General features: G+C 35.7%; 1 protein-coding gene and 1 long non-coding RNA gene across 8 annotated transcripts; one reads left to right on the forward strand and one right to left on the reverse strand.

The window, feature by feature from the left end:
* Positions 1-251: 251 nt before the first annotated feature.
* On the reverse strand, positions 252-12756 carry LOC112006063 (sphingoid long-chain bases kinase 1). The gene is made up of 8 exons (XM_065771759.1): positions 11874-12756; positions 11384-11418; positions 11223-11316; positions 11066-11103; positions 5255-5401; positions 3149-3248; positions 939-1846; positions 252-765 (listed from the first exon to the last, which is right to left on the reverse strand). Exons 1-8 carry the CDS (start codon positions 12754-12756, stop codon positions 619-621), a joined length of 2352 nt encoding a protein of 783 aa, XP_065627831.1. The 3' UTR covers positions 252-618.
* Positions 12757-13472: 716 nt separating this feature from the next.
* LOC112006076 (uncharacterized) lies at positions 13473-25495 on the forward strand. Of its 7 annotated transcripts, XR_010628310.1 has the most exons (10): positions 13473-13615; positions 13698-14412; positions 15333-15400; positions 18949-18989; positions 21444-21584; positions 23558-23803; positions 23917-24025; positions 24130-24194; positions 24776-24828; positions 24951-25495. It is a non-coding gene; the product is annotated as an uncharacterized LOC112006076 (long non-coding RNA). The 7 variants fall into 7 exon arrangements; XR_010628309.1 differs by having other exon boundaries at positions 13474-13615; positions 24776-25495; XR_010628313.1 differs by having other exon boundaries at positions 13479-13615; positions 13698-13821; positions 14320-14412; positions 24130-25495.
* Positions 25496-25983: the final 488 nt, after the last annotated feature.

Consider the following 25983-nt stretch of genomic DNA (forward strand, 5'->3'; position numbering starts at 1 on the left):
AACAGGGAAGAAGGCCGACCTCAATTTGGGCCAAAACGTATCCTTTGTTTTTTGAAGCCCCAACAAGCTAGAGTCTTAGCAGCAAAATCAGCTTCTATTCTTTGGCACCAATTCTTGCAGGATTAAATTACAACTAGTATCAATTCGTGGAGTGCTAAACTGCCCTCCAGTTGTTAATATATATACATATATATATATATATATATATACCCATGTTTGGAACAGAGATAAAGACATCAAAAGGAGACAGATTTAAAGAAATGGCTAATCAATAACCAAATGCTTTACAAAACAAATATCTCTGGAGCAATCTCAAGACGATCACAAGGGAGGGGGCAGGGGAAGAATTACAAGAATTGGCAACACGTTGAGCTACTCCCACATGGCAGCAGAGCAAAGATACATTATAGGAGAAAGAAGGAAAGAAACAAATGGGTGAAAAAATTTACACGGACCTCAGCTCTTCAATGATGCAATGGTGAGGGGGCTAAAAAAGAAATTACAGCACAAGGTATTCTAGTTTGCTATAAGGGTGTTCTCTATACTCCACAACCACAATTAACAAAGCAGTAATGTTCCTAGAGCCCATCAAAGAATACAAAATAGGAAACAAGATTATTATACATGACTAGCAGAGCGACCAATAAGTCTGCACTGTTCTGGAAGCAAAGAAGAAATTACTTGCCCATTGAGTCGAAAGAGCTCACCATCAATGCCACACCCATTGTGTGTGTGCTTTCCAGGCTTAATCTTCACTGACTTTACCTGCATCCGAACGGAAACTTTAGTTACATGGCGCTAGTCCAAATTGATCTATTTATGAAGATCAAACACCCCACAAAAGGAATACAAAATCCCAAGCTCCCCCCTGCCACACAAAAAAAAGGGGGGAAAAAAGGTCCTCAATGCAAAAGTAAAGGTAGAGCAATGCCCCGTACCTTTACATATTCAACATATGGCAGAGAAAGGTGTCGACCCATCTGCAACAGTACGAAAAATCTCAACAGCCTCAGCCGGCCACTTCCATGAACCAAGAGCATATCCATGGTGTTGTCATCATGCTCAGATTTTGGTGCCACCACCTGAGAATTCTGAACAGTTCTGCAAGCATGGTTACAAACCAGAATGCCAAGAAATTGTCCTTTCGTAGCAACCCATTTCTCTTCAAAACGAGGGGTGACTTCCCTCTTCATTCCTGTTTCAACATCATCCGATGGCCCAGGCAATTCAATTGGATTCTCTACATCCCAATTAGGTTCACTATCCCACTTTGGTTCAGTGTCCCATATTGGACCTGGATCAGATAGCGTTGATGAAATATCCTCCTTATCATTTGTTGTGGCATTAGCCCAAGAGCATCTAGAGGCATCATTTGTGCCAGTCCATCCTTTATCAGTCCTTGACTTTGACCTGGTCCTTGGCCAGTTTGGAGTTGTTGACAGAGGTGGCTGAGGATGAATAACCTCTGGCTCTGCTGTTACATTGCTCCTTCCAGATGATAGGCGTTTCGCTTTTGGATCTAGGCCACGCACATAGTCAGATGGTTCAGTGCTAGCATGGGTACTACTACAGGTTGTATCCAAATCTCCTCCAGACATACGACTAGGGGTCATTATTGAGTCAATACTAGATAGACTAGAGGCTCTAGGAATGCTGTCTTTGCTTGATCTCCTCATAATGTCTGTGTAAAGTTCTGACATGTCAACTACCTCCCGATCCTCTTTTGATGCCGGAAGATATTCCACTTCATAGTTGTACTTTGGCAAGCATAAGAACTTGAGAAATCCAGCAACAAGATAACGCAGAGGACCAAAGCGCTTCTGATATTTCTCAGAAAGTTCCAACACTGCAACAAAGTGGAAATACAGACACATGAGCAACAAATACTCAAAAAACTAATCAGACATTACCGTACCATGCTTTTTTTGTAGATAATTACCACTGTAACATGCGTGTGATACATAACCATTGACAGTAAGTAACTCGTTCCATTTAATATTTAGCTGGTAATTGTATTCCTGTTTCACTACTCAATCTATCATTAAAACTAAAATAATGGATCAAAGTGCAATCAATATAATTCAATGATATCAAAGGACTGCTAATCAGACATAACATTAGCTAATTTACAGGCATTCTAAATGACAAAAATATCCTGTATACAAGAGATTCAAAATCAGAATCTTTTTGACAACAAATCATTGCTTTAAATTCAAACACTGCGAAATGAACAATGATTACAGAATAAGAATCAGTCTCACTTCTTGGAGACACCAATTAAAATGGATTAGTGCAACAAGGGAGTATATATGTGCATTAACAGGCTAACAAGCAATGGCAGGTCTGGAGCTATGCTAAAAGATCATTTCAATCATGTTCACTTGTTTAATAAAAATAGAAAATAATTTGGAAGCAGTATGACCATGCTAATAGAAGAAGAAGAAACATGTCATTTCATGAAAAGCTCACATGCATTAACTACCATATGATATAGTGGACTACATACATGGATTAATGTTGCACTCATTTACCAAAAGAGTCATAGTCACCATCATTAGCTCAAATACAACCATATAGATAATTCTAAAGACTGCAAATAAACTTAGATTCGTAGGTTTGATGGTACAAACACGTGTACTTATATGTCACATTACCAAAACAAAATAAGCTTAGGCATTGTTTTGTACCATTGATTGAATTCAAACTAAAAGTATAACTATCTCCAGCTCCCAAATGGAAAAATATGTGAAATTAATCGTCAACTACATTAGGATAATTTAGTATGCATTGTTGAGGACGTTACTGTCTAGAATTATAAAACAATAATTTATTCCTTTTCCTACTTTAGCACCCAATTAAGCATAGTGTGAAATTAACCACAAGTCTGAAACTTCAAAAGCATGCGACAAAGCATTTCTTCTTCAAACTTCACTAGAAAGCAAACATCAAGGAACAAGAAAATTCAAATACAGGTGATCCAGAAACACGAAAAAACAAAACGCAGGTACTTTTAGCACCAAATTGTGAATGTGCTCTATTTCACTGTGTTTGCTACTTGGAATGTAGGCCTGATGTGAAATTAATTGACCTCAATACAAGTCAAGATTTAAAAAAAAAAAAAAAGGCAATTCCAAGGATCATGATTTACCATCACTAACAAAACCAAAATATGAGACTGTCATCCCAAAGTGAATAACACCAGTCTGAATCCACTCAACCGCAAAAACATCTGTAGCAGTAAGGCCTCCCTGAAACCAGCAAAGACTTTCACTAAGTAGGTAAATACATTTTACTAAAAGCCCATAAAAATTATGGAGAAGAAGATAGTTTAAAATATTAGTCTGAAACTTAAATTTTGCAACCAAAAAAACAAAACAGTTCCTTTAATTGTTAAGTAACGACATGAAAGGAGAAATTGATGCAAATAAAATTGCAACTTGTTAGTTAACCTACCCATAATAACGTATCAAAGTAAAGGGAAACAAAAAACAATAAAAGAAGTAGAAAAAATCATTTTGAAACTGATCTTTTGAGTCATTCAGTGGCAAGGATATCTGGCCCTTCGTGTTTGCATCATTTGGAGACTCTTGGTTATGCCAAAGATGGTGTCCTGGAATGCTTTCTCGTTGGAAAGAAAATTTCCATAGTCAGTAGTGGTGGCAAAATATGGAAGGCAGTCCCATAATGTTATATGTGGACAATGTGGCGTTAGTGTAATAGTAGGACTTTTGATGGGGTTGAACATCCTATTCATGTTGTCAAAAAGTCTATGCTGAGATTTTCTTATGAATGGAAGAGGAAGTCTGCTATTGTCAACATTCATTACAGTCATTTTTTTTTATAGATTTCATTGACTCCCTAAATATGAGTTTGTAATCCTTTAGGGGTAGTCTGGTACAGTGTATAATGATTACCATCTTTCTTTTTATTGAAATTAATATTTATAATAATAAAGCGATTAAATTTTTATGTTAGCTTTTACTGAAATTATTATTACTTACAGAAAAAGAATCAGATCGAAACTGGAAAGAACTCACTCAATCTAATAAGAAACAGTATATATGCTAATGATCCAACACAAACTCTAAATGTTTGTGTGTATTCCCAGGAGCCAATCATTCCTATAAACTCCAATTCTTTCTGCAAGAACATGATCAATCACAAGTCATACACCCTCCATCTGTATAAAACACGTGTACATATTCTTGCAAGTTATGCTATGCCCTCCACAATTACTTTGTAGTTTTTGGCAGGTAATCTCCATTGCAAGCCATATCACTTACCCCTAGACATCTTTGATTTTATAACTAGGAGCAATAATGACAATGGTAGCCATTTGAAAATTTTGACAATTTAAGTTACTTACATCATTAATAAATCCAACATAATGATGCTGAATAGCATGGCTGCTTCATCGTGAATCTATCAGACAACTGCACTACTGGCCGCTGCCATCATTCTTGCCTTCGATGCCCCATTGGAGGAGATCATGGTCAATAATGAATTTTATAAAGTGGTTTATGGTGGTTGTTACTACATTATTGGTGTCAACTCTCCAGGTTGGCTGATTAATAAGAATTTTTAGAATTCAATAAGAATGAGCTATACTTTCGTTTTATCTTCAAATTTTATTTTCAACATATATCAGCAAGGGTGTAGTTAGGAGTTCATTAAAGGGATTTTGGTCAAAAGATGTTTCTGCAATTAATCTGGCTATAATAAAGGACAATAAATCAATCATCTAGAAGGTCAGCCAATGAAATGTTGGATGATGATAGCAAAGTTGAAACAGTACCATTGAGCTGTAGGCACTAGCTCAATTGGCAACTCCTCCCCTGGTAGAAAAAGGTGAAAGTGGGTTCAAGACCCACTGGGTGTACGTGACTTACCAATTTTATAAAAAAAAAAAAAAAAAAAAAAAAGGGTCAAAACAATGAAATTACAGTCATTGTAATGGCTATATAGGCATTGTTTGACAACTAGAAGGGGAATAAATTTGCTCATAAAGTAATCAAAGACTGTTGAAGTATAGTGAATGCCAGGTTGTCATCAAAGACCATTCATATTAAGTCTGTTACAAGGCCAATGAGTTCCAGCTCAAATGGCAGGTCCTCCTCCACGTAAGGGCAAGGTGGAGGTTAAGGTCAAGGGTTCAAGACCCACTGGGTATGTGTGTAATTAATTACGAATAAAAAAAATCTGCTGTTAAAAACTTAAAAAGAGAAGCTATGGACATCTTAATAAAAAGCGTTACCTTCACTATAGCCATTGCAGCAGAAACAGGATCTCTGACTCCAAGAACAGTCCAAACTAATGAATTATCGGAACCAGCAGGTATAATTCCAATTGGTATAGAAATTCCCTCTTTCTGGTTGTCCCGACTAAGTAGACCATTTAGAACCTGCATAATAAACGTAAATTAATAAATAAAGTAGAAGACAAAAAAGTAAGACTACATGCTTTTGCATGTGTATAATACAGTTGCAGAACAAAAACACCACTGCATCGTAGAGAGAATGGATAAAACTATGCTGCTGTTAAGCATTAGTAGGAATGAAAAGTCTGTTATATTATTCCTGTAGAAATTCTATTCCAATGCTTCCATCAGACCCACCCAGAAGAGTAAGATACTAAAACTAGCCACTAACAATTCCGCTACAAGGGTGCAACTCAATTTGGTCAGCCTAAAGCTGAACAAAACTAACCTGAAAGTTGACAATCCATATGTGCTACAAATTGGTAATGTTATTCCCACATCAATTTTGTCAAAATCCTCCTGTCTCATCTCTCTCTCTCTCTCTCTCCAAAAAAAAAAACTCAGCCGATTCCGGCAAACAGAAGGTTTCTTGCATGGTCTCACTTATCCCATTCCCATAAACAAGACCAACCATCAATGTTGTATCTGTAGCTAGAACTATACCTGAAATTTCAATACGTAAGTTTGAGAAGTCATCAGACACACACACAGAAACAGATGATGTGAAAAGCAAAAGGAGCCCTGCAAATGCCTTCAATGCAACTGATGTTGGATCCCTCCACTCCATAGTATGGTTATTAAGGTTTGAAAGGTTGGTTACAGCTTACATGAATAGTGATTTGGAAAATGGAGTTAAGGTTTTTATACACGTAGTTCAGCAATTTCGTGTCTGGTATGCTTCAGGCAACAATCACATCAGTTTCAAAATTAATTAAGGGGAAAGATATCTACAAGGCAATCACAACCTGTAAACAGAACTTAAAAGCTGCCTATCAGCATTAAAATGTTCTGTCGGCATGAATGACCATATACACTGCATATAGTGATGTAAGAGAATATAAGCCCTAGGGAAAAGGCTCACTCACTATATTACTGTGACTAATGTCTTTTATTTACCCATGTTATGTTATGTTTATTTATTGTTATTGTTGTCTTTATTATGTTAAAAGGTCATGTGACTAGCATGTGACTTTTGATGAAATTAAATGGATGGATTTAATTACTTAAAGCTGTTATAGCTTCTTTTGAGTCATTGTAGGTAGAATTTTCTTATCTAATTGATGAAATTCAGATCTGAATATTTATTGAGCTCTTTGAGCTTAGAAATTGATATTCTATTGTTCTTTGTTCCAACTTCAATCCTATTATTTTCTCTATGCTATGATCTTGTTTTATCTATTTATTTATTTATTCATTCATTAATTAATTAAAGCACATATAAATATTTGTGGGAGGGAGGAACCTGAGAAGCAAAGGCACGTGGCATTAGAACATCCTGAGGAGGCAATTGGGCTTCACTCTTCATTAGATTGGGTTCAGCCTAGACAAGACAACCAAATACCAAAAATAGAGGGGAGTGTTCAGTCCAAGGAGGGAAGCTCGGAGTAAGCTTCCCTTGGGGGACCGGGGTCCTAACCCAAAGCTAACAGGATGGAGAGCCGAGGAAGAAAGTAAAGACGTGCAGGTAGGAGAAGGAGGAAGCTTTTTGATAAAATACCCACCACCTCCGCATTAAATGCATTGTACCAACTCAGCCTGCTGCATTTAATGGCAGAATGACCCCTAAACAGTGTCTTTACAATTTGCAACCTACTCTACCACCGCCAGCAAGACACTAATGGGACAAGTATCCAAGTGAGGATCCATAGCAGTCCAAGTGGAAGGCTAGGATGCAACTCCAGCTACTATAAAAAGGAAGGAAGCTCCACTAAGAGAGGGGATCAGAAAAAAAGAGGAAAACAAGGAAAGTAGAGAGAAGAACTAAGAGCTGTACTACCAAGAAGTATGTAACCCAAAGAATCATCTCTCCTCGGCTAAACCAAGGAAGATCTTGAATAAGAATCCCTGCCTTTCACTTTGTTATTTTCTTCTTAAACTATTGCATGGGGTGTTTTCCCTTTCTTTAGCAATCACTAAGTTATGCTATTAAGATTTAAAAGGATTGTCCCTGATAACCCATCTCTATAAATTAATTGCACCGGGCTTGCTTGTCAGCCCATTCCTGTTTAGATTGGACCTGATTCTTGTTTTGCCCCCTACAATATTAATGTCTTAATCTGCTAAATTTTAACAAACATATCAGCCTAATAGAATTGGTGTACCTAGATAATGATAATAAAATAATAACATAAATCTCTTTTCTTTTTTGAGTCTTTGATAAATGGTAGTGTGCAGTGTGGCACACAAAAATTTCATTAGTTTGAATTTTGAAGTTCACAAGAAGGGTTAGGGACTCATGACACACAAAGCAAAATGAAAAATGAACCAAGAAGAAAAGGATGAACAAAACTGAAAGAAGAAGGACCAGGGGCTAACAAAGGAGAGGGGATTGGCAATATGAGGCTGACAACCAGAAACGTGGCGACATGTCTCTGTATCTGCTTCTGCAGTTTTGCTGCTTTCTTTCTTTTATTATTATTTTTTCTTTACCGGCCAAAACACCTGATATCAGCTCATATGTCAGGAGTTAACCAGTTTTTTGAACGATACAATTCAAGAGGTTTTCAGTACTGGTTTACCAACCAGTACGACAAATACCAGCCAATATGATATTGTATTGACCAATTAGCTAAGAACTTCTAAATTAGAAGCTAAATCATTTTCAGAAAGTTCACTAGCAAAGTGGTAGTGAATTACTGAAGCATAAAGACCAATAACATTACACCCAAAATAAAACCTATAAACCACAAGAAGAACCCATATCCAAAATTCTACATATTAGTATATTATACTTATGTTTTTTTTTATAAGTAAAAGAAATTTTATTCAAGAACTTAATAATGAGTCACCCGAGCATACAGGAAGTAAACAGCCGAAGACCAACATAATCAAATACATAAATTACAAGCATCCATCAAATCATAGACTGAAAAAATAGAATGACTTCCTATGATAAACATTTAATCCGATAGAGTTTTAAAGAAGAAAAGTTTTTAATCAGCTATAGTCCTTTCAGAATCTTCAAAACACCGGTTGTCTCTCCCGCCAAATGCACCACATCAAACAACGAGGGACAGCCATCCAAATAACACCATTACGATGATGACCAAAATTTCCTTGCCAACAAGCAAGGGGCACAACTATAGTCTTTGGCATCGCCTAGTGGATACCAAACAAAGTGAACACCATAGACCACAACTTATAAACAATGGGACAATGTAGTAAAAGATGGTCTACTGAAGCTCCATTACTTTTGCACATATAACACCAATCTAGAATCAACACCTTCTTCTTACGTAAATTATCAATAGTCAAGATCGTTCCTAAAGCTGTAGTCCAAACAAAAAATGCAACTCTGGCGGGAACCTTTTGCTTCCAAATACTTCTCCAAGGGGATCGAGTACATACACCCAACAAAGCATAATAGTAACTACTTACCTCAAAACCCTTGCTCTTAGTAGGTGTCCAACACATCTTATCCTCACCAATACCTCTCAATGAGACTCCATATATAACATTCCAAAAAATAGACAAAGAATCTGATTCCCTATCATAAATTTCTCGCAGGAATTCTAAGTCCCAAAAAAGAACCCCATTACGAAACTGCATGAGATCAGCCACATAAGCCTCCTTATCATTACTAATTCTAAATAAATCTGGAAAACACATACTCAAAGGATTATCCCCACACCAAACATAATGCCAAAATTTCACTCTAGTCCCATCTCCCATCTGAAACTGAATGTGGCGAGAAAAAGTAGACCAACCACTACTGATAGATTTCCATAAACTCACCCCATAGGAGCCTGGAACAAAATTAGAGCACCAATCTCCCTCCTTAGCTCCATATTTAGCCCTTATAACCCTTCTCCATAGCGCTTCTCTCTCATACCCAAATCTCCACAACCATTTTCCCAATAGTGCTTCATTAAAGTATCTCAAGTTTCGAATTGCTAGACCTCCAGACTGGATAGAAGAGCATACCTTGGACCAATTCACCAAGTGACGTTTAGAATCATCTCCTAGACTGCCCCAAAGAAAATTTTGTTGAAGTTGTTCTATACAATAATGCTATATCTGATGGAATTGGAAAAAGGGAAAGGAGATAAGTAGGTAAATTGGATAAAGTACTTTTTATGAGAGTAAGTCTCCCCCCTTTGGATAGATACAATCTTTTCCATCTTGCTAACCTCCTTTCCACCTTCTCAATGATGGGATTCCAAACTGCTTTATCTTTCCATTTTGCACCCAATGGAAGGCTTAAATATTTCATAGGAAGTTAGCCCTGCTTACAACCCAATGCATCTACTAGCATCTCAAAATTTGGAACCACTCCCACAAGAACTAGTTCAGACTTATCCAAATTAATTTTCAATCCTGATACAATCTCAAACCATGACAAAATCAAGCGCAAAAACAGCATCTAGTCGATATCAGCATCGCACATAACCAACATATCATCTGCAAAGAGAAGATGGGATACCTATAAGTGATCACCTGTGGAGGTACCCACACTAAATCCGGACAATCAACCTTCCGTCACCGTCTTATCCATCATTTTGCTAACTGCCTCCATAACAACAACAAATAATAATGAAGACAAAGGATCACCTTGTCGTAAGCCTCTATAATTCTCAAAGAAAACACATGGAGCTCCATTAATTAGAACTGAGAATTTGACTATGGATATACAGTAAAATATCCATTTTCTCCACTCTTCAGGGAACCCAAGCCGCTCAAGCATATACATTAGGAAACCCCAGTTCACATGATCATAAGCCTTCTCCACATCCAACTTGCATAACAACCCACGGAATTCCTAAATTCAGCCTACTGTCCAAACATTCATTTGCAATGAGACATGAGTCTAGAATCTGCCTATTCTTAATGAAAGCATTTTGAGACTCTGAAATAACATCCCCGATCACCTCTTTCAACCTATTAGCCAATACTTTAGCAATATTTTTGTAAACCCCCCCCCCCCCCCTATTAGACTAACAGGCCGAAAATCTTTCACCTCTACTGCATCTGACTTTTTGGGAATCAAGGAAATAAAGGTTGCATTTAAACTTTTCTCAAACTGACCTCTCTCAAAAAAAACATAAGTGTGTATTACACTTATGCTTGACCATTAGGATTTTATAAATTCTAGAAATTCTATGAGTTTCCAATATTATCAAGAACTTAGAATTTTGTTGCCTTGTCCTCCTTTTTAGTTAACTCCCCTCTTTTTCTTCAAATCATACATCTTTGGGTATATCATGAAAGTAGACTAGCAAAAGTCTTGAATTATCAAATTTCTATTATGCTGATTAAAGTATTGTTGCAATGAATAGAATCTGGAGAAGATTCAAATCTTTTTCATGGGTAATATGTGGATTGGATTTTCTTTATTTTAACCACCAAAGGATTCTGTTCTTGATATTTATCATTTGTTATGAACTCATTGGCTTCAGAATAATATTCTTGTCATTTGATGTAAATTTAAATACAGCAAGCCTCACACTCTTTTATTTTTCTGAGATTGATGTCAATATACCTTCCCATATCTTTGACAGCGATACAAATAGTAATACACGCAAAAGAAAATTGTAGATTTGTAGAATACTCGTCAGAAATAAACAAGAATGACCAACGCAAATGACTTACCTCATTAATAATTCCATCACCTCCAACACATATGATTCCTGAAAAAAGTACAATTTGTACAAACTGATTAAACCATAAAGATGTTGAACATAATCAAAAAGCAAGAACAAAAGCAAACAAAAGGGATGCCATGATATGATTAGTCAAGGGATCGTACCATCAGGACAAGTGCTGATGTCAACAGTGGATGCAAGTTTTCGAGCATGACCAGCAGATGTTGTGTTTTTGACCTCCAATTTAAAGCCTGCAAGCTGTCACAGTTGCAACTCCACATGAATATGAAAATGGACAAAAAATGTTCAAGGAACTACTTCCTACCTTAGTAGGATTAAAGCAACCATTAAGTTCAAGATCTATAATTCATTTAAAAAATAAAATAGAAGCAGAAATGACATAGGACAAAACCAAACCAAAAGTCTAACGATTGACAATTTAAGAAAAAAAAGTTATGTATTATGTATTGGTGTTATATGTGCAAGTGTAATGGTGAATCAGTTGACCATCTCTTNTTTCATTTGAAGGCTAATTAAGTTTAAATGTACTATAGAAACAACAACAGTGTCACATCAACACTTGGTACTAGACACCAACAGCTTATTATAAGAGGCAGTTTATTAGTAAAGTTTTGTATCATCTTTATAATTGAAGGTTAGGGCCACGTTCTTATTAATTTTTTTTTTTGATAAGTAAGAATGTTATATATACGAAAGGCTACTCTATGCATGAAGAACATAGAGCAAACCTAGAAAAAACAAGAAAAAGAAACCAAAGAAAAACAAAAAAGAAAGCCTATCAGCATATTAATTACAAAGAGCAAGAGAGCTAAGAAAAGAAGGGAGAGAATCACTAGTCGTGAGTCCCCATGCCCGAGACCAATCAAATAGAGTTCCACTAAAAGAAGCAAGCAGCTGATCACCAGAACTATCCAAATCCTCAAAAGTCCGCCTATTCCGTTCCTTCCAAATACACCACAGAATGCACAACGGAACTAAATTCCAAATCTGAGACGATTGCTTCCCCAACCAATTCCACCAGCCAAAAAGTAGCTCTGTAATCGATCTAGGTATAACCCAAGGCAAGCCAAAAGTTATAAAGACAAAGCTCCATAACCGATAGGTCATCTCACAGTGAAGTAGTAAGTGATCAACCGTCTCTCCACAATGTCGGCACATTATACACCAGTCCACAAAAACCAATTTCCTCAATCTCAAGTTATCACCTGTTAGGATCTTATTCCAAGCTACACACCAAACAAAAAAGGAAACTCGCCTAGGGGCCTTTACTTTCCATATAGCTTTCCAAGGAAAGACAATTGAAGGAGAGTCCCTTAGTTTATTATAATATGATCGGACGTCAAAATCTCCGTTAGGCTTCAACTTCCATCTCAACCGGTCTCCCATAGCCATGGGAGGGGTATTATTTCCCAATATATGAAGAAAATGCAGCCCTTCATCCATCTCCCAATCATTCAATTCTCTAATAAAACGAACATTCCAACTTCTTCTATCCTCCGCCCCCTGCCTTGACAGAGACTCTTCTACAGATACCTCCTTATCAATGACAATAGCATACAGCCTTGGGAAAGCCAATTGAAAAGGTTGATCCCCATACCACCCATCCTGCCAAAACCTCACTCTATTTCCCAACCCAACAACAAACTGGCAATTTTTGCTAAAATCCTCCCATCCCATACAAATACCTCTCCACAAACCACACCCATGAACTCCCCTACCCAACTTTGAGGTCCACCCCCCCCCATTCTTCCCCATATTTTAAAGCTACCACCCTTCTCCATAACCGATCCTCTTCCTTCCCAAACCGCCACAACCATTTCCCCAATAAGGCCTTATTGAAAGTAGTAAGTTTCCTTATCCCCAAGCCACCATTGGCTATAGGCGCACAAACTTTATCCCATCCAACCAGATGAGTCTTGCTATCACCCCATAGAAAATCCCTTTGCAACTTTTCCATTTTATTATCCCATCCAACCATTTTATTATCCCTTTGTAACCAGATACCTCCTTATTAATTGATTGTGTCATGTGCTTAATTGTTGATTAGTTAGGAGCCATGTGCTTAACAGTTAGTTAGATCGTTAGATTAGTGTAGCCAATTGGCAATTAGTGTTAGTCAATTAGTTCTGTTCATGAATTGTATAAAGGCATGCAATGAGAACTTAGACTGTTCATATTCCTATTCTCATCTAATCCCTTTCAATTCTTCTAAGAGGCATGGCTGCCCTCTTAGTCAGTCACTCACCATTTTTCCTTTGCTTAATTAGTTCTTATCAATCCTTTATTTGCATATTTTTCTTGTTGTACAATTTTGGTTTGTCCTGCATCAAATCTCTAGCCAACCCTAGGTGTTGAGTCCAAGTTCATCCATCTCTATTTTTCCTATTACAATTTTTTTTTTTTTTTTTGTCCTACATCATTGTGATAAAAAGTTATCCATTATCCCAGGAAGTTTCTTTTGTGCTTTGTTGTGGAGATTGGTAATTCAATTTGAGTTGACATGGGGTTTTCACTTTATCATGAGCTGGGCTTTTAGGTGTGTGTAAGAGATATTGTCCATAATCTCCTTCTCTTTTACTTTTGAAATCGTTAGATATTGATTTTGTTGCTTCATACAGGTATTTGAAACAGTGTTAGCTGTGTTGGTGACTGTAGTTGAGGACATCGAATGCTCTGATATAGCTAATGTTATTGTTGAACTGAATCTTCTGAGTGCTTCAAATGCCCTTTAAAGAAGGTAAGGTAGTTCTTTCATTCCTTTGATTTCTTTCTAGCAACTCCAATATGCAAATGTCCTTAACACTGTTAGCACTATCAAGTTTGCAACTCAATGGTTCACCGAGTAATATTGCTACAGTTATCATTTCTTACTGACTTGATTTTAAAACTAATATACTTGATTTTTATCATTGCTTGAAGTTATGAGTCAAAACTAATGTTAGTTTATGTTTTGGTATCTGAAAGATGTTTATGTATGGCTTTACATGAAATTTGGTAGATTGTGACCTATTATGTTTGTCTTTATTGTTTGTTTTTGTTTCTTGGTGACATTTTATGGCTTTGTTATACTTTTGAAGGAGAATTTACATATGATGTAAATAATTCTGTTATATGTCTTTAGGGTTTTAGTTGGACAATAATGAGCTTATCTACTGATGTTGCAAAATTGTTTCTATAAGAACTTTGTCAACCAAGTATTGAAATTCTTTCCTTTTTGTTTTTTGGGTGAGATTGAGAAAGTATTGCAGGTTTATTGCTTGGTGTCTTGGAAAAGTAAAAAGCAATATCCAGTCCTTTAACCTTGATGACAATCCTATGTTGTGACTTCTTGAGGTAATGTTGCACATGTTCCAACACTTGGCCTAATGAGTTTAACTGATTCCTGCTAGGTGTTGAAATTCGAAGTTATTATGGTTGATTTGTGTGTAGGTGAAAGTCTTATTCGTAGTGTTTTCTTTTTTGGATAAACTTATTTATTTCTTTTTTGACATTTTTATTTAGTTTTATTTGATCTTAGGCATCATTTTTCTGTGGACTAATTGGTTTTTATGATTTCAACTAAAATTTAAAAAAAAAAAAAAAAAAAAAAAAAATCAACTAACCTAGCATGAATGAAGCTGCACAATCTAGATACAATTGATAGTCATAAAAGCTTTACTAATTTAAACCATCTGAATACATTATATTTGGAAATATATGGTGAATTTTTGGCTACATAGGACATTTCTTTGCCTTTTTAGTTTGGAAATATATGGAGTGAAAAGGGATAAGAATGGTAGGGGTAAACGCAAGTCTTTTTTTTCAAAAAACTGTTTATGTTTTTTAAAGGTGTAAATGATTTTGATTTATTTAAAAAAAAAAGTGTAAATGTTTTCTGCCTATATACTAAAATTTTCCGTTGACTAAAATTTTCTGACACACCAAATACCTGAAAACACAATATCAGTTTATGCCAAAAACAAATGAAACCTTAGAGTTTTGTTGTTTTTTGGATTGGTAAGTAGTTATACATGCACTCAACGGTTCTTGAATCATGACCTCACAGGATTCCATTATTCTTGGACATAGTTACCATGGTTTTGGTTTCATTTATAGCATTTGGTTGTGTTTTTTGCCTTGCCTCTATATACTTTGCTAAATCAATGCAACATATTGGAGTGGAAGGATTTAATTCCTTCCTATATTCTACATCGCTTAGAATTCTTTTCTATACTATGAAGATTATAACTTATGTGCAAATGTCATGCTTGTAGGAACTAATCCCTGCCACGCAACTTGTAAGGGAAACTGCAGTTGTTATGTAGGAGTTCACTTAGTCTGGGTAATCAAAATATCTTTAATATGATATCAAATGTGTTACAATCATATTTCGATTTTGGTTGGTATCATTTCTAGAATTGTATTGGAATAGAGAGATGAGTATTAGGTGTCTGGAAAATTTTTGTGACCCCTATTAGGTCACTTGTACTCTTCATGGTCAACGATTAATGGCAACAGGTGGGCCATGTGTTGGCTAGTATGATGGTTAGCAATTATGTAAGAACTACCTTACCTTCTTTAAAGGGCATTTAATGATGGCCTTCTAGGAATGAGGTGGACCTTGTGACAGTTGGTGGCCAGTGGTTAGTGGCGCTGATGGTTGGCAACTAGTGGCCGATGGGCATCTAAGTATGGTATGGAGTACATTTCTGGACTTGATGTTACTTTCTTTAATATGGATACTTAATGGTGCCATTGGTAATATCTCTATATGAGTGATACCTATTTTTAATTTTATTGTTATCTGTTATGTAATAAGTTCCATGTATTGTGTCACTTTATGATGAATTAGAATATAGTAGTCTATGTAAGCCAAGTATGTACCCCAAGAAAGGGAGATTATTTTGATGAATAAAGTTTCTTTTGAAATTGAGTCCATGGTTTGGTGCCGACTCCGGTCAACCCTAAGTTTTGACTCCTAGTGGTTTTTTTCCTCGCTTGGTACTATCCAAGCAAGCCTAGGTACTGACTGTTCTCCATGTTAGGAAACTATGGGAAGTAGCTAAAGTTAATGCATATGATCCAATTAGTGCATCATGCATGCAGCACAAGTAAGCATGAGTAAGTAAAGTTTTGTATGAGTAAGCACCAGTAACAGCAACAGTGCAGCATCAACACTTGGTACTAGACACCAGTAGCTTATTATAAGAGGCAGTTTATTAGTAAAGTTTTGTATCATCTTTGTAATTTAAGGTTAGAATCGCGTGCTAATTAATTGATTGTGTCATTTGCTTAATTTTTGATTAGTTAAAAGCCGTATGCTTAAGAGTTAGTTAGACCATTAGATCTATGTAGCCAGCTGGAAGTTAGTTTTAATTAGTTAGGGTTTAGGGTTTTATTGTTTAGGTTTTAGGGTATAGGGTTTGGGGTTTAGTATTTAGGGTTTAGATCCATACACCAATGCATTCATTTGTCATCACTTTGGATAGATTATATTTTATGTTCACATGAACATGCATTCATATATCATATGTTCTCACTTACCCATATGTTTATGTATTCTACTTGTCATCCTTTAGATTGATCGTACATGTTCACATGCTTCTAAAATTTGTCAAATAATTACTTGTCAAAAAAAATATTGTCAAATATCAAATTATTAAGTTATCACTTTGTAGGCATATAACTATTATATCCCATCGTTGTCTTTGTGTCTTTTTTTATGAGAAAAAGGGGTAAAATGGAAAATTTTCTAATCAAACTTGTTGTTCAATTCTTTGGAATGTGATTAGTTGTAATTGATCAAGAATGCATTTTACTTTCCTAGCCATCGCCATGCAATCACATGCTTAGCTATACTCCTTAACATTATTTTCTAGCATAAATTGGTCACATACCAATGCATTTTACATGTCATCTCATAGGGTAGATTATATGTGGTCACATGCTCACATATCCATGCCTTCATTTGTCATCACATAGGATATATTATATTCTATACTCACATGTTCATGCATCTCACATGCCCATTCATTCATATATCATATAACTAAACTCTTTAATGTTATTTTTTAGGATAAATCGCTCAAATGCCCTTGCATTGTGCATGTCATCTCATAGGGTAGACTATATGTGCTCACATGCTCACATATCCATGCATTCATATGCCATCACTTAGGAAATATTACACTCCATGCTCACTTGTTCATACACCTCACATGCCCATGCATTCATATATCATATGTCCTTACTTAGCCTCAGCCCATGACATGTTGAACACGAACACGACTTGTTCATTAAATGGGTCAGTCGTGTTGATCCGAATATAACTTAAACCCGTTTAGCTTTAACCCATGACCTGTTTACAAACGGGTTAGTTGTATCGAGTTTGCGGGTCGTGTTAGATTTTGCCATCCCTATTTAGGGTATAGGGTCTAGGGTGTAAGGTGTAGAGTTTAGGGTTGAGATTTTTAGATCCATTCATTCATTTGTCCCCACTTAGGATAGATTATATTCTACGCTCACATGTTCATGCACCTCACATGCCGGTGCATTTATATATAAGATGTTCTCACTTGCTCATATGTTTATGCATTCTACTTGTCATCCTTTAGGTTGATTGTACATGTTCACATGTTTCCAAAATTTGTCAAATGTCAAATTCATAAGTTATCCATTTGTAAGCATATAACCTTCATGCCCCATTGTTCTCTTTGCATTTTTTTTTGTATGAAAAAAATGAGTAGAAAGGAAAAGCGCTAATCGAACTTGTTATTCTATGCTTTGGAATGAGGTTAGTTGTATTTAAATCAAGAATGCAATTTACATTCCTAGCCATTGTCATGCAATCACATGCTTAGCTATACTCTTTAATGCTATTTTCTAACAAAAACTGCTCACACGCCTACGCATTTCACATGTCATCTCATAGGACAGACTTTATGTGGTCACATGCTTACATATCCGTGCATTCATTTGTCATCACTTATGATAGATTATATTCTATGCTCACATGTTCAGGCACTGTGAATGCCCTTGCATTCATATATCATATGTTCTCACTTGCCCTTATGTTTCTGCATTCTACATGTCAGCCCTTAGGTTGATTGTACATGTTCACATAAATGCATTTCACATGTCATCTCATAGAGACTTTATGCGGTCGCATGCTTCCATATCTATGCATTCATTTGTCATCGCTTAGACTAGATTATTTTCTATGCTCACATGTTCATGCACCTCACATACCCTTGCATTCATATATCATATGTTCTCACTTGCTCTTATGTTTATGCATTCTACATGTCAGCCCTTTGGTTGATTGTACATAGCCTCTTGGAGCCACTCTTGAGCTCCAAACCTTGATATTTTGACATGTGTGAATGATTCCTATACTTGGCATGCATATATTTTCATATCCTTGTCCGTTGCAAATTTCTATTAGATTAATACTCAATCTAAGATTGCTAATTGATGTGGCTGTTCCAATTTTCTATGGATTTTATCTTCTCAATGCCTATCATGGAGGCAATACAAATGCTTTTACATCTTCAAAGCACACAAACTATTATTTTGATGTTAATACTAATGGTTTTGAAGAGGCTTTGGATAGGCAGACTTTGTTCTTCATTTTCCTGCTTCCTATTATTCTCATAACTGCTCTCAGAAATGTAACCCTAGAATGTCTTTTTTTTTTTTTTCTTTTTTGTTGTTGTTGTTGTTGTTGTTGTTGTTGTTCAGATTTGCTCAGTTCTTTATTAAACCTTTGATGTCAGCTGATGCTACCAATGGAAATGAAAGCTGTTGATTCTAGTTTTTTGTTCTTTTCTGACCTAACACTGTTACTTGCCTCTTTTTTTATTTATTGTTTATCATCTCTCTCTCATGCAGATAATCAGAAAAACTTGTTTGATGCTTGCAGAATGAACCAGGTAGTAGTTATTGCCTTTTCTAAGCATTTTTATAACTGCAAGGTGCTCTATATATCAATCTTAAAATACTATATAGGTGAAATTCGAGGTAGTAGATAGTTTTTAGGAAAAGCAGATATTTGAAATGAATGTAGAAACTACTCTCATATCTATGGTGCTACCATTGTTAATATAATTCATTGGTTATCTATACGCCATATGGCCTGTATGGTTAGATTATTTCATATATCAGCTTCCTCTGTTCAAAGCTCTGATACTTAGAAGCCATTTTTGGAATTTGGCCTCATAGTGTTTTCCAATTTTGTATATCAGCTCCAGACATGAATTTCTTAACCCAGTGGGCCACACTTTGTTAGTTGGAACAACCCAACTTACTAGTCATTCCCTGGTTCATCAATGGTGATGGGAAGCGTTTTACAAGGGTGCCTCTATTGAACTTTGAATTGCTAACAGAAAAGAAAACCAAAAATTATGTACCGGATAGGGAATCTAAAAACAGCTGAATGGATTCCATAAAAGACAACATGGTCCCCTGCAAATAAAGCTATGAGTTGATCCCCAGTAAGCTCCATATCAGCTACAGATGCCTCCCTATAAGTATCAATCTCAAATAAAAAGGGGAAGGTTATTATAAGAACAGTGTTTAAATGGTTTCATGTTTTGGGCTCTTGTGAGCTCTCACAATAAGCATGCTTTCATGGTTTTCAGTATTGAGCAATAGTGGGGTCTCAATAATAATTTCTGATCAATTTTGTTTAATCAAGTAACCTTATGTGGAAAGAGTCATGAAGGGCTGAGGAGTCTGGTTTTTTGAATAATTTTCCGATGTCTTTGTTATGTTCTGTGGTCTCCAATGGATATGATTTCCCCTATTATGGCACTAGGCTAGACTTTAGAGTCTCCCTTGTTATGGAAGATTCTAATTTCTTAACATGGTAAACATCTTAACTTATTCAAAAAAAGTTAATCACTAATTATTTTGGTCATAGATAATCATTCCTCTAGTGCCTCTTTGGTTGTGTTCAGTTGGCAAGAATTTAAGTTGAGAATTGAAAATTCTTGGGAGTTACCAAATTATGGGTGCTCAGTTGGTAGGATGGATTTTGGTAGGCCTACATGGAAAACTCTTCCATCGGCTCTCATTTCTACCGGACCAAACATTGGAAAAATCCCATTTTCCTTTATCCATTTTCCATCCTCCTCTTTTCCACCCAACCAAATGGACCATTAAAGGCTTCATGTTCCTATGCTAGTTAGAATGACTAAGGAAATAACAGTAACTTCTTGCTAGAGTTGTGCCTTTTATTTCACCTTTTGAGCAAGATAACCTAGTGCTTAAGTTGCACAAAGGAAAATTTGATGGCCATACCATTACATATTATGTATTTTTGTTCCTTTAGTTATCGCTTTTTCATGTGAAGCAACCATGTTGGTACTGGTAGTGTTCATGTTAAAAAAATACTTCTAATTGCATTCTTATGTGAAATTTGTTGCTTACGTACAGCTTCATAAACATTTAAATATGGAGGGTCATCCATATCATAAATTCAGGACAGATCAGTAGTTTAATTATTGCATTCTTGGAAGATTTGTGTTTTATTTGAAGTTGTAATTTAATTCCATAGTTTAATTCATATATTTAGATACATTATGTCACTCCTCAATTACAATGCATACCCTTTTGTGTGTGCATCTTTCCAATGATGAACTAATTGAGTTTGTTTTCAAAATCGTTATTGTATATAAGTGTGATCATTGTTGTAAATTTATAGGGTGCATGTGTAACTTACCACTAAAAAAAATCAGGTGACAAGCAACCTATGTGATAGTTGAACTGCCTTCTTCTCAAATAGAATTATATAGATCTCAGCAAGTTGACAAAATTGGTGATATATTTCATATAATGAAGTAATGGAATAAAGAGAATAACAACTCATAATAGAAGAGTTCGTCTGCCAAACTACATAAAAAGCCTTACACTCTAAAAACATGATAAAGGGCCTAATGTTTCTGCTTTCTAAGAATATTCTTTATAAATATGTATCTTACTATTAGTAGCCCCTCCAAACACTTTTTAAACATCCATGCGCTCTTTGTTTTTTGATAGTTACAATGTGTGGGGAAGGGGGATTTGAACTTTTTTAGACGTCTCTATTGGAAACACTAGAAGATGCCAGTTGAGTTACAAGACTTTTAGCAAATCCATGTGCTTTTTTTACAATGTTGGTTTCTAAATGGATTATAATGATGCTTATAACTCTTTCCCAAAGTTCTGCATGGACAAGTGATTTTTTTAATGAATTTCTCTATGATGTTGATTTAGTAGATTTTGGAAGGTGGGTAAAATGTGGAGTTTTGCTTAATTCTCAATGGATTTTTTCTTAATTATATTATTAAAATTAAATTAAATTGAAGATCTTCATACTTGTGTAATTTTATTGATGATTTTGGCAGACTGAAAACCAAAAAGTTTCTCTGGAGTTTTGGAAGAGTGCTCTAAACCCTCTAACATGGACAGAAATACTGCATCAAGTATTGGTTGATGCTGCTTTTGGTTCAAAGCTAGGTGCAATGCATAGGGCAGCCCTTAACAAGGTATTCAAATTATTAACTCTTGGTTTTGCACCTGATTTAAGTGTCTATTTGAAACAGTTTCTAGATTTTTGTTGAAAGTATTGTAAATAAAAGATAAAAGTTTAATAAAATTAGTAGGTGACTAACATGGGGCCCATAAATAGTTATTAAAAAAAGCAATAAGTTCAACAATTTTTGTATCACTAAGAGGGGGAGAGAGGGAGAGAGGGAGAGGGAGGGAGAATTTTAGCCAAATCTCTTTTCTTTATGCAATTGATGGTATCTGCCAGCAATGTTTAAACTGATTGTTGGAGTTAGGAAATCCAATTTTCCGAATTGGGTTGCAAATGCACAATTAACTGGGATGTACAATTTGAGTTTGCAGTTCTAGTGAGTAGGGGAATCCATTAACTCTGGTAGTGGGTTATGGGGTAATGCATTAGTAATTTAGTATCCTAATGCTTGTAGATTAGTTTAGATTGGGAGGTAGATTCCATAATTTTTTTGAGCCACTTTAGAGGTCCAAGCTACAGGATATTGGAGGGCAATTTTGGTCTTGTGGTGGCTAACTAATGATGAAAGTTTATATGTGACGTTGTGTTTTAAGGCTTGTGTGGGATAAAATTGTAGGGCTTTTCCTTGAAAAAAGATTTGGTGTGCTGTGCTTTTGCAAAGGTGGCTTTGTTTATTTTTCAAGTAAAACAATTCAAAGAATTCTTTGAGGTGACAACTTGTTCTAAAGAAAGAATTTTGGTAAGTTGGTGTTATATGTGTAAAAGGGACAAGCAATTGGTGGTTAATATTTAGTTAATACTGTTAGGCTTTTCTCTTTAGTCTTTATTGTCTTAAGTTGTGCTGATTCCTTCTGAAATGTGTGTTTGGGGAACTTCATTGCTTTTCCTCAAGAATGTTTGCGCCTTCCTTGTGGGGGTGGTTAAATTTGTTACTTTTTCTTTGCTTGATATTTACATCTACTTTCCACAAACACTAGTGCTTGGAAGTTATTTAGGGGTGTGTTTATACTTCCTTTGTATGGGGTTTTGTTTTCTTTTGAAATTTTCTAACAAATTAGGTACCTAACAATGAAATGGTATACGGTAATGGGAGACTGATACAGCAGCCATTTTGGGCATTCATTACCCTATTTGATTTTCTTTTATTCTCCCATTCTCTCTCACACAACCTTAACTTGCTTTGCATTATTTGGTTCTGATTAACATTTTGTTCATAATGTCTTTGCTTGTTTACATCCTAAAAAATCTTGTCCATCTTGCCAAGACAACCAAAGAGCAGGCAAAAGGATTAAGGTTCTTGAGATAGATTTTTACTTGCCATTCTCTGAAAGTTGTCATGGCCTACTTGCTTTACCCTAGCCACTCTCATTACACTGTCTTTACTAATTTTCACATGAACTCCTTAACTTTTTATCTGTGTGTGTGAGTGGGTGGTAGGTGGAAGAGCACACCATCTTAAGTCACTAGTTTTCTAATAAAAAGAGTGCTTTGGCGAAAAAGCACGGTGTTGTAAAAGGTTTGATGACTTGGCGAAGAAACATGGTATTGGAAAAGGTTTGATGACAGTTCGGTGGGCAACTTATCCTGTTGGGGGTGATATATCTACTAGTAACGGTTATACTGACAAGGAAGTTGTTGTATCTCCAATCTCAACATCTAAAGCACCTAAAAAACCATAACATCGGGCAAAAAGATAACGACAAGCTCCTGTGGCTTTAAGTAATTTACTTTTAATTTTATGAAATATTTTTGTCCATTTACCTTTCTGTATGGGCTTTGTGGATTGATGATCTTATAAATTTATCCTAATGGTTACTTATAGTGTTTTCTGACAATTAGTTTTATATTTAGAAACTAGTAAGGTTAAGAAATAAATCACATGATAGGAGGAGATAGTCCACCGGAAGAAGAGAGGTTTGTAATAAGTTATTGAAATTATGTTGTTTAAGTAGTAACATATAACTTCTTGTTATATGCCAGGTGGAACCCAACCATGATGATCATCTCAGGTGGAACCCAACTAGGATGATCATCTCAAACAACCAGATATAGTAAAATGTGAACTTGCTTTGGAAGGAGCAATATCTCGAGAATACCTTAATCATGTAGTTATGCTTTTGGATGATGAAGAGCTGAAGCTGCAAGAGTTAAAAGCAGGACCAAATCCACTGAGGTGTTCAGATCATTTTGCTGCTAACGGTGTACATGGTTGTTCACTTTACAAAGGTTGGTTTTGGAGGAAAAATCTGACAAAGTTCTATATCATGTCGAATGCATGTATTATTTTTAGATTTTTGTATTTGAAGTTGTTGATATCTGTAACTTCATTTGATTTGCAGATTTGCTGACTAAGTTTCCTCCTATTTCTGTTAAGAACATAAGACGAAGCATCCATTCTGTACTCAACTTTGGGATTCTTCTCCAGAGATTGTCAAGAAACTGTTTAAGGTGCATAGTTAGCAATATTTTTTCTCAAACGTAATTTTTTAAATTAGTCTTCTACCAAGATATATCATATGCAAAAGATGCTGCATACTGTCTTTCTATTGCAGTGGCTTTTATAATGCATGTGCTTGAAGTCTTATTCATGAATAATTTTTTACCTAGCAAATGCAAGGTACGCACTATCTGCTATCCCTAATGATTTTAAGACTCAGATATGGTTATTGACTGTTTTGTTGACTTACAAGGACTAGTTTCCCTGCTATATGCCAAAACAATTTATCGACTCCCTACCTCTTATTTGATCTTTTGTTTAGCATGTCCATTGGAATAAAAATATGCTAACAGTATGCATCTATATATATATATAAGCCTTTGTTAATTATTATTCTAATTTAAAAAGCTGTCCTGTTTATGACTCGGAATTAAGATCGTAGTATTTTTAATTAGTCCAAACTGATGGGGGTTGGCTGTATCCTATTGTATAATTTTTATTTATCACATCCTTCTCTAGACTCTCTTCATCATGTGTTGCAGGACTAAGTCATGCTCATCTATTGTTTTGCTTGAAAACAAATTAATGAAATTAGTAATAATGTTAAAACTTTTTTCTTGAATCCTGCACTGTGGGATTTAATAGTGGTTGTATGTTGAGGCTTTTTTTTGGGATTATTGCATGTTGAATTATCATGTTAAGAGTTATGACTGACTTTTCTTGAGCTGGTTTTTCGTTTCCTTTATACTATGTTGTTGCAGTTGATATATGCTCCTTCACTCTTGATGAGTCTGCTCAATCGGTTGATGGCAAGGTTAATTCTCATTTCTGATCCACCTTTACAGATTGAATTTTTGTCTCTTACCTTATTATTTGAATGAAATTTAAATTACCTTTTGTTGGTTTCTTCTTTTCTCTTTGCATTATTCCTTTCAGGATTTCCTATTACTTGGAAAATTCATTTGGCCCTTCTGAAGCTTCTTATATTTGATGTTGAAGCTGAGATTAGTAATGGATATTTTTCCCCACATTTGAGCATATCCTGCAATTTTCTTGTTTACTTCACTTGGTGAGTAGGGGTGTCAATTCGTGTTCGCGGGTCGGGTTCGTGTCGTGTCGAGCCATAAGTACTCTGCTATATGGGTTGACCCGAACCCGACCTGTTTAGTAAACGTGTCAAGAATCCTCAACCTTAACCCGACCTGTTTATTAAACAGGTTGACCCAACCTGACACGTTTAACCTGTTTAATTAATAAGTCATGTAAAAATTAATACTAATAACCTGTTTGATTAATAGGTCATACATGATCTAAATAATCTATTATTAATTTCTATATATCTAAAATTAAAATACAATTACAACCATAAATATAATAATAAACATATAATTACAACAACAAAAATTAAGCAATAATAACAAAATTTAATATCTTTATTACCTAAACGGGTCAAACAGGTCAAACGGGTTCACATGTTAAACACGAACACGACCCGTTTATTAAACGGGTCAGCCGTGTCTTCCGTCCTTGTCTTCATGTAATACGTCTTACCCCTCAGGTGATGAAGATTATAACACCAATTCACATCATGGTGAGTCAGTCTCAGCCCCATTTTCTCATTCAGAGTATCTACACACCCTAGTATCCTAAACACATTCACAGCACACTGAGTAGGGACAGGCGGAAATGCCTGAGGTAATTGAGGGTCACCGGCCTCATAGGGATTCTCATCTCTCCTTCTACAAAAGCAACTATTGGAATTACGACCTCACCCTCTCTCCTCTTAAGGTACCACTCTCCTTCTTCGCAGTATTTCAAGTTCACATTACCGGGTATACCATAGTCAACAATGAATTTGTTCATCATTTCTCGGACTCAACCAACTCCTTAAACTTACCCATTCCCCAAAGATAACTAAAAGCTCTAAAAAAGAAAAAGAAGAGTGAAATCCAGGAAATTTGGGGTCACT

The sequence above is a fragment of the Quercus suber genome, unplaced genomic scaffold (assembly GCF_002906115.3).
Source record: "Quercus suber isolate HL8 unplaced genomic scaffold, Cork oak 2.0 scaffold_48, whole genome shotgun sequence".
Taxonomy (NCBI): domain Eukaryota; kingdom Viridiplantae; phylum Streptophyta; class Magnoliopsida; order Fagales; family Fagaceae; genus Quercus; species Quercus suber.